Source organism: Microtus ochrogaster, unplaced genomic scaffold (genome assembly GCF_000317375.1).
Source record: "Microtus ochrogaster isolate Prairie Vole_2 unplaced genomic scaffold, MicOch1.0 UNK3, whole genome shotgun sequence".
NCBI lineage: Eukaryota > Metazoa > Chordata > Mammalia > Rodentia > Cricetidae > Microtus > Microtus ochrogaster.
In genome coordinates this window covers 14976395-14990719 of record NW_004949101.1, presented here as the reverse complement: position 1 = coordinate 14990719, position 14325 = coordinate 14976395, and the positions used below count along the sequence as shown (strand labels likewise).

The window sequence follows — 14325 nt, the reverse complement described above, 5'->3', positions numbered from 1 at the left end:
TGCCTCTGCCTCCCGAGTGCTGGGATTACAGGCGTGCGCCACCACCGCCCGGCTCCTTCTCTAGTTTTTAACAGCAAAACCTTCTATAGGACATGTACTTACTACTATCTGGGCTTTGTTTTTGTTGTTGTTGTTTAAAGTGGGAAGAGGTAGCAGTTTTCTCTCAGGGTTTGCCTTAAAACGTTTTTGTCATAGTCTCAGACACTACCAGCGAAGACAGCACAGAACTTTTGTCATGCGTTATTTATGGTGGGGGATATTGTTTGTTTTATTTTTGTTGCTATTGTTGTTTTTTATTTTTCTACAATAGGGTGTCTCTTATTCCAGACTGACCCCAAACTGACTGTGAAGCTGAGGATGACCTTGAATTTATGGTCTTCCTCCTCTGCCTCTAAGTGCTGGGATTACGTGGTGTACCATCAGACTAGGGTGGTGGAGGACAGAACCCTGGGCTTGGTCCACGCTAGTCAAGCACTCCTCCAGCTAAGCTACATCCCTAGCCCTAGTGAATTATTTGCGAGTAAACTCTAACCTGATCCCATCACTCCTAGTTATCCTATGAACTGAGACATTCTCCTATGTGCTAAAATCAAGCTGTCATTATCAGGAAGATGGCAGCCACACCTTAACAACCATCTAACCCACAGCCCTCATCCACAAAGCTCCAGTTGTCCAGTAATGTGCTTTATGTCCCAAAGATCCAGTTGAAAACTTCCTGATGCTATTAGTTGGCTTGTCTCCTGGAGGTATCAGTCTTTTTTTGGTTCGCATGAACTTGGCCCTTACGAAGAATACAAGCTGGGAAGTCATCCCCCTGTGTTCCTCCACCACTTGGACTAGAGGGGCGATGCCTCCCTCCATTTCTAGCCACCCAAGAGCTTCTGCCCATGAGGTTGATGGCGGGAACTCAGGGAGGATGGCTGGCCAAAGTCCTGGCCCTAGCAGAGTGAAGGGACGTTTCCTTAGCTTTCTATTTTTGTCTTTCTTCCTCCCTCCCTTCCTTCCCTGTGAGGAACACGGGATATAAAGAGTTATTTGCGCATAATATTTCCTTAAATTCACTAATAGGAAAGAGAACTTGTAACCAAGCCTGACACCCTGAGTTCGATCCCTGGGTCCCACATGGTAGAAGAAGAAGACTAACTTCTGTGGGCTGACCTCTGACCTCCACATGCGTGCCCATGTGCACACATGTACCAATGACTACTATATAAGATGTATAAAAGAGCAAATGAGTGATGAAGTATACATCTGAATAAATGCAGAGACAACATCTGGTGTGGGATTAGTAGCTGGAATTGTCAAAGCAGTGTGCCTCGCTCTGTTCAGGATGCTGTGAAGTGCCATAATTAAGTGAAGTAGACAGTGGTATTGGAGGCTAAGAGCCCACGGTCTTCAGCAGTCCCCACTGCCTTGTCCACAAAGGCTGCTGCCAATTTCATCAGAGAAGGAAATGCTAAATTTCAGGTGGAAGGTAATAATGGTAAGATTTTTTTTCAGTCTCCATGAATCTACACAGAGGACCCCCAGGCTAAGAGCTCTTGATCCAAGCTGGAAAGATGGCTCCTTGGTTAAGAGCACTGGCCGGTTTTCCAGAGGACTCAGGCTCAGTTTTTAGCACCCACATGGCAGCTCATAACCATCTGTAACTCCATGTCTTAGTTAGGGTTTCCATTTCTGTGAAGAGACACCATGGTTTGTAAAGAAAAACATATAACTGGGACTGTCTTACAAGTTCAGAGATTTAGTCCATTATTGCCATGCCGGGAAGCGTGGCAGCACACAGGCAGACATGGTGCCAGAGAGGAGGCTGAGAGTTCTAGATCTGGATCAGCTGGCAGCAGCAAGAAAGAAGAGATTGGATCTGGCTTGAGCTTCTGAAACCTCAAAGTCCACCCCCAGTGACATACTTCCTCCAATAAGGTCACACCTCCTCCACCAAAGCCACGCCTCCTAATAATGCCACTCCCTATGAGCCTATGGGATCCATTTTCATTCCAGGCCCTGGGGAGCTGACACCCCCTCTGGCCTCATTAGGCACTGCATGCTGGCGGTGCACAGACAAACACGCAGGCAAAACTTCCATACACATGGAAAAGAGAAAAACAAGGGACTCCTACCCACATGGGCATAACCTGAGGACGATGGGAAGGCTTCTGAATCAGATGATTCTGCCTGTCGTTAGTGTCCCGGGAGTAGGAAGTGTGCTGAGCTGAAGAGAGACATTTGTGCTTTTGGTTGCTTTCTGGTCTTAAAAATTTACCATTATTGTGCATGCTGCTGTAGGAAGTCTGTGCCATCATGTGCATGTGGAGGTAAGAGAGTGACTTGAAGGAGTCCGTTCTCTACTTCCACCTTTACTTTGGTTCTGGGGATCCACCTCAGATCATTAGGTTTGTGTAGCAGAGACCCTTACCCACTGAGCCACCTCACCAGCCCAGTTTCTCATGGTGTTGACTGCCTGTTTGAGTACTGGAATGTGTTGTGTCTTGCAGATAGCAGTTCTCTAAACACTGAACAAAAGGGCTCCTGGGACTCTGAGAACTTCTGGCTTGATCCTTCCGCGAAAGGCCAGTTGGAGACCAGTGAAGAGGAGGATGGACTCCGGAAATCACTGGACAGATTCTATGAAGCATTTGCCCATCCACTGCCGGGCTCTGGGGATCAGCTCTCTGCCCCTGTGTGTCGGTGTCTGTCTCAGGCAATCTCTGAACTTGAGGGCCAGGAGAGCCAGAAATACACTCTCCGCAGTTTCCAGATGGCGCGAGTTATCTTCAATCGGGATGGCTGCTCCATCTTACAGCGGCATTCCAGGGAAACGCGCTTCTACCCTCTGGAACAAGGAGCCAACTCTTTGGAGGGCGAAGAGCCCACCCCAGGACTGTCTAGAGAGATCGTTCATTTCCTCTTGGAGCAGAACATAATGAAAGACTCCTAGCTGGAGCTGGTGTGAAAGCGGGCAGTGCTGGAGGGGAAGTGCTGTATCTTGGCCCTCAGACTCCATGAGGGGGTCTCCTGGTAGCTTCCTGTTCCCAGCCGTTAGCTACAAGCTTTGCAGGTAGAGGCTGGCACCAGCGGTCAGGTGATGGAGCTAGTAAGTCTCTAGGTGTGCCACCCCACCACTCACGTTGGCGAAGGCTGCTACGGACTCAGCTAGGGTTCCTTGCCTTAGTCTGTGTTCCAGACTGTTCTGCTGGGGTCCAGACCAGGGCTGGGGCTTTGGCAGGAAATCACTTCCTTGCTTGGTTCATCCCTCCTCCCACCCACCTCCTGGTGTCTCAGGGCCTTTTCTTAATAAACTTTTATATCCGCACCCTTGACTCAGACTACTCCTGGGAGAACCGGCGAGAACCGCCTTCTGGGAGATGAGTGTTTTGAGGATATACATTTCTGAGCTGAATCAAGGGTAACAACTATGCAGAGTTGTCAATGGGGACCAATCGATTGGCCTGAAGCAATGGAAAGATTTAAAAACTCTTCCAGCTACCACATCACATCCTAATCATACCGTTGGCTCCTCACCAAAGCCAGAATTCCCTGTTCTATATTGACGGTGGGGAAGGGACATTTGGACCATCTACAAAGCAAAAATTCACACACGAAGAGGCTTCTTCAGGTCCACTGATTGCAGTGTGCAAGGTGAGGAGACAGCACTGGACCGTCCACTCGGGATGTGGGAACACAGGTCTAATGTGTAAGGGAGGCACTGCGTGACCATGCCAGTTTGTGCTTAAAGGGAGTAAGGAATCCTTTGCCCGCCAGCTTTTCCCTCTCCTTGTTACTTTTGCCCTCTGTCCACTTCCAGCATCCCCTGTCATCCTCTGAAGGGTTGCCCCTCATTCCTGCCCTGTTCTCACCCCCAGCACCCTGAGCTCCAGGCATATGCTTGCCCTGAGCAGGGCTTTGCTGTCACCTGTGCCTGGCCTCCAGGCAGGTGCACAGCCTGACAGGGAGCTCTTTAAATAGCTGGTTCAGGCTTGCACTGGCAGATGCTCCACTCTGCGGGTTGCATCCTGAGCCCCAGTTTGAGAATTACGTCAGCCGGCACCAGGAACTCTGAAACAGTAATTGGAAGCCTCATAGAGCGCTGCAAGCAAATTACATCAGTAGAAAGGCCCATTCCCCTTGCTTGGAGGAATAGCAAAAGCTGGTAACCCTGCACAGTTGGATTTTGTGAAACTTGAGGTGAAGTTTAATTGGCACGAGACGCCAAAGCTTTTCAGAAAGTGGATTATGCAAATTGGGCAGCCGACAAGTGCACCCTAGAAGTCAGTACACTGCAGAGTGTCTTGACTCTTGTGTGGAAAGAAGCCTAAAAGGAAGCAGGGGTGTGAGCAGGCTTCCAGTTCAGGGAAGGTCTGAGGTGAGACCCTTCCACACGGAAATGTCGAGGCACATGTAGAAGGGGTTCCGTATGGTAGGAAACCACCTTGAGGGGTGCTCACAAATGGGGCTCCAGCTCTCCCTCTCACGGGCAGTCTTCTGCTGCTTCTTCCTGTTCAACATCCCATTCAGTAATCATGAAACAGGTGCAATTTCAAACCTGCAGGTCAGATGTGAAGGCTGTTGGTCTTATTGTTTTCACTTGAAGCATAATACCAGGAGACACCCGTGAAAAATGGTGAAAATAATCCAACCAAGGGCACGCTCACAGTTCGTCTCCATGGCTATCAGTGGAGGGAATCTGGGTTATTCTATGCTTGTTTTTAAAGGACAACAAAAAAGGTATTTGACTCTTCAGGTTAGGAGGTAGTGGTTTCTATTTTGAAGGGAGTTTTTAATATCAAAGCCTGCCTACGCTTCCCTGAGGTCATCACTGAAGGGGTTCAGCAGGAGGAAGCCTCTGATGGTACAGCATGGGAGAGTAAAAGCCAGGGTTGCCCTGGGGAAGCACAGTGAATGGTGTGTGTTCACTTAAATCTGCGTAAGTGTTTGTGACAGGCCAGCACAAGATACTTGATTCCCTGGGGTCCTGCCCCTTAACTCAATCTCTGGGAGGATAGAGTGGCTTTTTCCATTTATCTCTGTGAACCTTTAATAAAGACTAAGATAAGACACTGCAGCCCAGGCCTTTGGCAGGATTGCCTGTTTCAGCACCGAGGGTAAGTTCACAACACCTTATCAGCTCATGAACACTGTGAGGGGACTTAGGATAGCATCTGTGATGTTTTCCAGAACCACAGAGCCTTTGTGAGGGTCACTTTGTTCCAGAAACGTCAAATCCTGAAGATGAGAACTGCTGGCCAAATCTGAGGTTCGTGTCCTGGGCTCGGGTCATTAGCCTGTTTCTCCAGGTGACTCATGCTCAGGATTGGAGCCTGGGACCTTGTACTAGCTCAGCCTGCAGTCCTCTATTGACTTCTACCCGAACCACACTGATTGCTCTTTGGGAACATGTGACTGATCATATTATCAGTAATTTCAAAGCAGTACAACAGCAGCAGTTCTGTTTAAATTGGAAAGGGTTTTAAAAATGCTGTATTGGAAAAAAAGGAAAGGGTTTTAAACACACACAAAAAAATGTTGTATTGGATTCACAGTTACACACAGAAGTGCATACATTCTATATGTGGATGTCAGTAATTCTCACAGGCTGAACTTATCTGTGCAACCAGAATCTTCCTTGAGCTATAAGACCCAGTGCTGCCCCTACAGGAAGGGTTCCTTCTGCAGAACTGATGAGAGCAGTGGGCACTGCCCTGTTTTCTCAGGGTGCTGGCAGCACACAAACTGAGCAAACATGGACAGTGTGTTTCATTGCTAACTTGTTCTGTTCAACATGCTAGGAAAATATGAGTAATGCATGTAATCCATGGTTTTAGATGACAGTGTTCATCTAAATATAAGTTTAATATAAGTTTAAAATGTAAAGGGCTAATTTAATAAAATTTAATCATAGAGTAGGTGACACCAGATGCTCAAAAGTTAGAACTATGGTGTGCCCCCAAATCGCTGAAGTCCAAGATACAGTAGAATAGATTATTCTCGGGGCTTGTGGGTAACTATAGGGGGGACTAGTGCAAACACATCCATGTTCAAAGCTACCTTTGCCTCTCTTTGCCACAGTGCAAGTTATTTAAAAAAGAAGAGCATTCATGAATGATCAGGCAATATAAAAGACTAGTGATATCAAAATAGGAAAATAGTTTCTGTCTAGTAATTGAAGCAGTACCAATATAAAAATGGATACATCAAAGGAAAGGGTTAAGTCCATAAAGCAGTGTGGTAGTTTGAAAGAAAATGGCCCCCATAGGGAGTGGCATTATTAGGAGGTGAGGCCTTATTGGACGAAGTGTGTCACTGTGGAGGTGAACTTTGAGGTCTCATGTATGCCCAAGCCACATCCAGTGAGTCAGCCCATTTCCTGTTTCCTTCTGATCAAGATATAGCCAGCACCATATCTGCCTGCAAGCCACCGTGCTCCCCACCATGATGATAATGCACTGGACCTCTGAACTGTAAACTGCCACTTCAGTTAAATGCTTTTCTTTGTAAAGTTGCTGTGGTCGTGGTGTCTCTTCACACAATAGAAACCCTAACTAAGACAAGCAGATATGCAACTTGGTTACCTAATGAAGGTGGCATTTCAAATTAGGCATGGCTGGGGATGTCGCTTGGTGTAGACCTATGTAACATGCATGTGGTCCTAGGTTCATCACCAACACAGGAAGAAGAAAAGAAAATGTAAGACAAAGACAGCTGCCAGCCATGGTTCTGGAATGACAGACTCTCAGCTTTGGGAGAGGGAGAGTCAAAATAGAAAGCTGGGTTCCCCGTCTCATTTCTTATATTCAAATGTCTTCTACTTGGGTTTTAGGGTAAAAAAAATTATGTAATAAAAGTGTAAGAGAGATATATGTTATATATATATATTATACACACACAGGCATATGGGGAGAAAAGGATGTCTTGGATTGGGGAAATCTTTCTAAGAATTGCTTTAAAAAAGAAAATCTTTAAAATTTCAAAGAAATTTTGATGAAATTGTCTGAAAACATATACCTTCTGGTCTGGCAAGAATGATTCAACAGGTGCTTGCTGCCGAGTGCGGTGATCTACCTGGGTTTGATCCCAGGACCCCATAGCAGGAGAGGAGAGAGCTGACTCTAGCGAGTTGTCCTCTGACCTCTGAAGTTGTCCTGGTGCACACATGCGATTTTCTTTCTTTCTTTCTTTCTTTCTTTCTTTCTTTCTTTCTTTTTTTTTTTTTTTTTTTTTTTTTTTTTTTTTTTGTCAACTTGACACAAACCTCACCATATGTAGGAAGAGGGAATCTCAACTGAGGCATTGCTCCATCAGGTCAGCCTGTGCGCATGTCTGTGGGGCATTTTCTTGATTATTGATTGATATGGGAGGGCCTAGCCCATTGTGGACAATGCCATCTGTGGGCCTGGCTTGCTTTCTTTTACAGCCAAGACCCACCTGCCCACAGATGGGCTTCTTGCTACCGCTCTCTTATCCTCCTTCTGTCCTTGTCCAACCCATTCAGGACCTTTCCAAATATTCCCCCACAGAGGCTCCCAAGTTCCCGAATGTCCACAAGGTGAAGGCCATGCTGGTTTCCAACCCAGTTATTCTGTCTATTTTTTTTGGACCTGAACTTCCAAAGCCATCCTGTTCTGCCCCCGTCATCAGGGTTCCACCTAACTACTCAGCTACAATAATCCTACACAGCAGAACCTTGCTCAGCTCTTAGCTCATGCACATTCCTTCCCTAGTTTACCCCGCCAGTGCCAGGTAGGGACCGGAGATAGCAAAAGCTAATCAGGACATGAATTTTATATTTGTGTCTCTTGTTCAGCATCATGGAGAAGCATTACAACAGCTCAGTTCTATTCTTAGCTGGAACCACAGACATTTAAAGCTAAGAGCAGCAGCTAAAGCAGGAGGTAGGTTTGTGCCCTCTGAACATCAACATGGCAGAAGGAATTGTCCAACTGCAGGCGTGAGGTAGTGACACTCTGTTAATAGGCAGGGTGTCCCTCTAAACCCTCCGGCCCTCTTTTCTGCCTCTGCCAAGTGAGGTTATTAGCACAGCTCCAAATCCTCTCAAGCTCAAACACTGATGCATCTCCAAAGAGGTTGGATCTGGGAGCCTGGTTTTCCAGATTGATTGAGCAGCATGGAGCTAAGTGCATGGAAAATTAAACTGCTCTTCATAACAATTCATTGCCTGAGTTTAGTCCATTAGCCCACATTTATTAAACATCACTTACTCTGCAGCCCTGGGTTGAATGCTACGGAGACAGAAGGAGCATCTCACAGGATCCAGGGCCTAAAGCAGTTTGTTATGTAATCGGAGTTGTTTATATAATACAGACTTATTAAGCTCATTCTCCAGCTTATTTACCCAAAACTTCTTTTTTCAAACCCAGTGACTTAACTTCAGTCATTGCATACAATCCCTGTGTCAGCTGTGGGCTCTATGTGGCACTTCCATGCTATTTTAATGATATATTGATGTGTATATATACATATACGTGTGTGTGTATACTCTAGATGTAAACATATGCATTTCATAAAATGTATACATTTGAAATGTATTTGTTTAAAATATATTTATTGACAAATTGGGGTTTTTGTTTTTTTGGTTTGTTTGTTTTGTGTTTTGATACAAAGTCACTATATAGCCTCAGCTGCCCTGGAGCTCCCTATGAAGCCCAGGCTAGCCCCAGCTGGTTCATGTGGACCTGGAGGCAGGTAGGTACTTTACCAAGATACAATGCAGCCTTTCACTAGGGTACTTTGTAACAAATTCCAGATGTTGCTCTATTGCATAAGTAAGTTTAGCAGAATATATCCTATGGGTGAAGCTTTTGGAGATGGAGGATAGGGTCTCATATAGCCCAGGCTAGCCTCAAACTAGATATGTAGCTGACGATATCCTTGAACTTCTGACCTCCCTTCCTCCAGTGCTCTGATTACCTGTATGTACCACCATAGCCAGCTTCTTTCTCTTTTTCAGTCACAACACCACTAATATCCCCGAGGAAACAGTCCATTCCTTGACATCAGTCAATCCTCTGTCTCTCAAGAATGCCTTCTCGCTACTGAAATAAGGATCCAAATAAGGATTCGTGGTTCCATGTGATTGATGTACTCCAGAAGCATCTTTCGAACTGTGGTTGTCTTCCTTTCTTTTCGGCACTGTACTGAGGGCTGTCACCCTATGCAGATACACAGTGACTTAGGACACTATAAGGTTTGACATGGACCGAATCTCTAGTTTTTACATAGGATGTTTCTTTCCCAATCTTCCCATCACCATTGACTATGATAGCTGTAAATCTCAGCTGGCCAGCGCGGCACGTGAAATCAGGGAACTTTAGAACAGGAGCATAAACTAAGCATTAAGCAGAAGGGACCCCTAAAGGAGTGGGAGCAAAGGACCCCACCATGACCTTCATCCTTCCTGCACAAGACCCTGGAAGAAGCTGTATTCTGGGATATCAATTTCCCTGCCAGTCGATGTTCTGGGTTTCGTCAGGGAGAAATGAACTCGGACCGATTTTAATGGAGGGGCCATGAGTTGCTAAAGGAATTAGCCAGAAGGATGGATACTAGGTTTCTAAAAACAGTGAGCTATATAGATATGTGGCCAGCAGGAACACTGCCAAAGGCACACCTCAGAGACACTCCAGGTAGGATGTCCCTAACTCTTGCCCTCCTCTGTGGAGCAGTAAATGAAACGAAAAGTCCTGCCACTTGAATTTGGCTAGCAGAGCCTACTGTCGCGACCAATTAGGGCATTCCGTACCCTCTGTCTGATGCATTCTGTCTCCAGACAAGCAGCAATACTTTGGGTTTGCAAAGGCAAACCTCATTAAAGAGGAAGCAATTTCTTTTTGTGTATTAGTGGTACCTTTACTGTCACCTGACCTAATTCTAAAGGGAAACCAAGCACAATGGATCTACCTGATGTTGCACTAACCTCAATGTGACCATTCAAATCTCTTCTCCGAGGTTCCGTCAGCGCTTGAGTTGCCTGTGAAAGTGTGCCAGGCTACTAGCCAGCAGGCTGGGCGGGGCAGACGTGAACCTTAGATTTGCTGCCCTCTGCACTTCGGTGTACTTCTGACGACTCTCAGATTCCATAATGGAAGATGGGGCTGTGTGGTTTAGTAACACGAGGCCGCAGCTGACACTGTGACCGCAGTTCCCTGAGGCTCAGAGCTTGGCTGTTGCTGGGGAAAGGTGCCCTTGACTTTCCTGGCTTGGCAGACACGGTCTCCTCTGCTTTCGGATTGCCCAAGTGAACGGCACGGTGTAAAATAACGAGCTGGAAAGACCTCCAGCACCTGTGAGTCCAGTTTAGGTTCCTCTCAGAAACAGATCTTGGGGAGCACACGCAAATGAAAGCAGTTTTTCTTCCGACAGAGATGAGGCGCTGGGATTGAGACTGGAAGCCAGGAAGATGTTACCACGCGAGTGGGCGCTAGAGGGCAATCCAACTGGGAGAGGCTGGCAGCCAGGGCAGGAAGTAAGCACATGGAGTGGGGATGGGGAGGGAGATAGTTGGGTTCTTTGTTTTTACTCTTTGGGAGCCCACCACCCAGCTCACAAATAAATACACAGAGATTTATTCTTATTTAATTAATGCCCATCCTTAGTGTGGCTTGTTTCTTTTTTTTTTTTTTTTTTTGTTTTTTTCGAGACAGGGTTTCTCTGTGGCTTTGGAGCCTGTCCTGGAACTAGCTCTTGTAGACCAGGCTGGTCTCGAACTCACAGAGATCCACCTGCCTCTGCCTCCCGAGTGCTGGGATTAAAGGCGTGCGCCACCACCGCCCGGCTTGTGGCTTGTTTCTTGCTAGCTTTTGTAACTAAATTATCCTGATTCCCTTTACCTATGTTTTGCCTCTGGGCGTTTTACCTTTCTTTATCTTTTCTTCTTACTCCTTAGGTGGTTGTGTGACTGGGTAGCTGGCCCTGGTTTCCTCATCCTCCTTCTCCTTTTCTTTCTTTTTTTTTTCCTCCTCCTCACTCTTCCCTTGAACCTAGATTTCTCTTCCTATTTATTCTCTCTTCCCAGCCCTTTCCCTTATCTAGCTATTGGCTGTTCAGTTCTTTATTAGTCCAATCAGATGTTTTAGACAGGCAAAGTAACACAGCTTCACAGATGCAGTATAAAAGAATGCAACACATCTGTGCATCGCTAAACAAATGTTCCACAGTGTAAACAAATGAACATATCTTAAACTAATACTGCACAATGGACAGGTGGGGTGGGTGCTGTAAACACCAGTTCCTGTCAGTCTGGTTAAGGTAGAAACTAGGAAGACACTTGTTTTCAACACTACACTGCTGTGTTCAGACCTTAGCTACCAGACAATTCCCTTCCCTATAGACAATTGCTGCCAGTTGGAATGAAGTCTGGAATTCACAGAATCTGAGGACCCAAAATGGCTGGAAAAGTCACCCTCATCACCGGGTACCCTGAAGTCACTTTCTTCTTCTAGTTTAACAGTTTGGGTAAGAACAACAGCTTGCCGTACAGGAAGACTCTTGTATGGTAGAAACTAATGAACACTTGTTTGTCGTGGTGTTAGACCTTGGGCTTCTAAGCAGCCACTCTACCACTGAGTTTTATCCCCAGAATCATGACCTTGATGGAACAGAATGTTTCTCTACTCTTAGGAAGGAGATGGGCTTCCTTCAAGAATGTGGAGTATTTGCTAAACTGAGGGTCAGCTGTGAGTAGGGAATATCTAAGAGAGGTTGGTGTGTTGGTTAGTATAGAAACACTTTGTTGGTGTGTCTGGAACATGGACATCCTGACCTTTCCTGAATGAGTTTAAAGATTCATCCAAGGTCTTCATGTAATCTTACATTAATGAATAGTCTGGTTTGTTTGTTAACTTTCTTGTTTTTCTTAATACAGGCTCTAGCTCTGCAGCCCAGGCTGGCCTTGAACTCCTGATCTGCCTGCCCATTGGTAGCACCACAGTAGTGCATCACCATCCTTGGCTTGAAATCTTATGTCTTTCTGGTTTTCATCGTTCTGGAATGGTGTGGGAGGCAGGAAAGCCCAAATTCAGTAAATGTTCTAGCATTTTCTTTACACCTCATAGGATCATATGTCTTCTAAAGGTCAAAATGGAGTGTGCTGAGAACATCTGCATTGGTGATATGCCATTTTAGACAGTGTCATGTTTATGCGGCAATATAAAATTTGTATTTTTTCTTTTTTACCTTTATGAGAGAAGGTAAAAGAAATGAAAGGCAAGTAGGGACAGAGGGGCGGGGGAGTGATCCTTTAACAAAAATTATGTTTGCATATTTGTTACTCAAAACAAAAACGTGGGCAATTATATCTTGAGAGCACTTACTTAGGGTATGCATATTTACTTAGCAATAATGGTTCCTCAAGGGCCATTATGAATTATTGGGAAATGAAATATTCATAGGTAGGTAAAACTGCAATTCTCCCATGTAAAGTTTTCCCTGGACATTCCACCTACAGAATGCAGTTTTGTTAGGGGAGAGCTGCCCGGGGCTGTCGAGCTCTACAGTCCCATCAATAACTTTCTTTTCAGCATCAGCAGGAGGAGACTGCCTCACAGAGCAAAAAAGTCATCAAATCTCAAACTCACAAGGCAGAACCAACTGACATTTCATGGCTCCTTGGGATGAGAGCGGAGACTGGCAACAGAATTCAGCAGCCAGAGGGCGGAAAATGGGGAACCCAAAGCCATCAGGACAGAACTGCTGGGGAATTCTCCCTAAGGGCTCTGTTAGCCAGAGAGTCATGGCCACCCATTCTGGTGAGTACTGGAAATGCCACATATTTAAAGGGTTGCTTTATAATGTAGCTGAATATCAAATCTCCTTAGGAAGATGAGTGTATCCACAGGCTTCTTCATAGCTAGGGGATAAAGAGGCTATGGGCAGGCACCAGGGACACAGAGAAGTGGTACTGGGAGATGGGAAGATCCCCCAAGAGCGCAGGACAGAGGTCTCAGCCTCCCGCTACTCAGCACTCGAGGACTATTAGAATATGAGAGGAGACACGTGCACAAATCTGCACTTCCGTCTGAAACCCCGTCAGACTTTCTTTCTCTCTCTCTTTTTTTTTAACTTAGACTTTTTTTTTTCCATTTTACATGCCAACCCAAATACCCCTCCTTCCCTTTCTCCTGCCCCACTTCTCCTCCTTCCCACCCCCCATCCACTCCTCAGAGGAGGTAAGGCCTCCTTTGGGGAGTCAACAAAGTCTGGCAAACTTTCATTTGATCTGACTGGGGATTGGATGCAGGGCCTGACACATGCTAGGCTCAGCCACTGAGATACACCTCAGGTCTTTGTTTACTTCTGAAGTCTGTGTCAAGATCTCACTAAATTGCCCAAGCTGGACTGGAACTCACACTGTAGACTAATTTTGCCATCTTCTTGTCCCTGAATCCAAAGTGAATGGATCTACGAGCTTGCGCTCTCAGGACTGGCCAGATTTTACGGTTACTCCTAGCTTCCTTCTGCTTTGTGACTAGGAAGAACCAAAGGCCACCCAATCCTTGCATTGATTCTACCTGGGAGACTCTTTTTCTGCATTGCTGTGCACCCATCTGCTTTATACAGCATGCAAATGTTTTTAAAAGAAAAAAACCACCTATCTATCTATCTATCTATCTATCTATCTATCTATCTATCTATCTATCTATTTATCATCTATCCATCTATCACTCAATCAATCTATCTATCATCTATCCATCTATCTATCTATCTATCAATCAATCTATCTATCTATGTGCATTGATATTTTGCCTGCATGTATGTCTGTGTGACTTGGAGTTACAGACAGTTGTGAGCTGCCATGTGGGTGCTGGGAATTGAACCCAGGTCCTTTGGAAGAGCAGCCAGTGCAGTCCTCTTAACTGCTGAGCCATCTCTCCAGCCCCATACATGTGAGAATTTTTCAACCTGTGCTGCACACACAACATTTTGTTGAACTGGGAGGGTACACTGAGGGAACAGCTTCCATCTTATCTCAGGTTCTGCCAGCTGTGCCTTCTTGGTCGGTAGACAATGTCCCAGGCCTCTCATTAACTCCAAACCCCCCAATAGACTATTTTAAACCTGAATTCCCACATAGGTGCAGCTGTGTACAGTCTCTCTCTGCTCTCTTGTGAAGCTTGAAGTCAAAGAAAACTGAAGTGTTCTCTCACGTGCCCGCACTGGTCTGGTCTTTTCGCTAGAGTTTCTAGGGAGAAAATACCAAAATTAAGAAAAATTAGTGTGATCTGAGTGGAGAAAGTGTCCTCCCAGTGAGGTTAATCCCTTTCCTGTCTTGTCTCTGGGTATTACCAATGAGTCAACAAAGTATAAACTCTG

At 45.7% G+C, this 14325-nt stretch overlaps 1 protein-coding gene across 1 annotated transcript in view; it reads left to right on the top strand.

Moving 5' to 3' along the window:
• Shld1 (shieldin complex subunit 1) overlaps positions 1 to 7148 on the top strand; it is a 50187-nt gene extending 43039 nt beyond the window's left edge. The window contains exon 3 of the mRNA XM_005365668.3: positions 2496 to 7148. Within this exon, the coding sequence (XP_005365725.1) occupies positions 2496 to 2938 (443 nt within the window). The 3' untranslated portion in view covers positions 2939 to 7148. The remainder of the gene's footprint in view (positions 1 to 2495) is intronic.
• The last annotated feature ends 7177 nt before the right edge of the window (positions 7149 to 14325 follow it).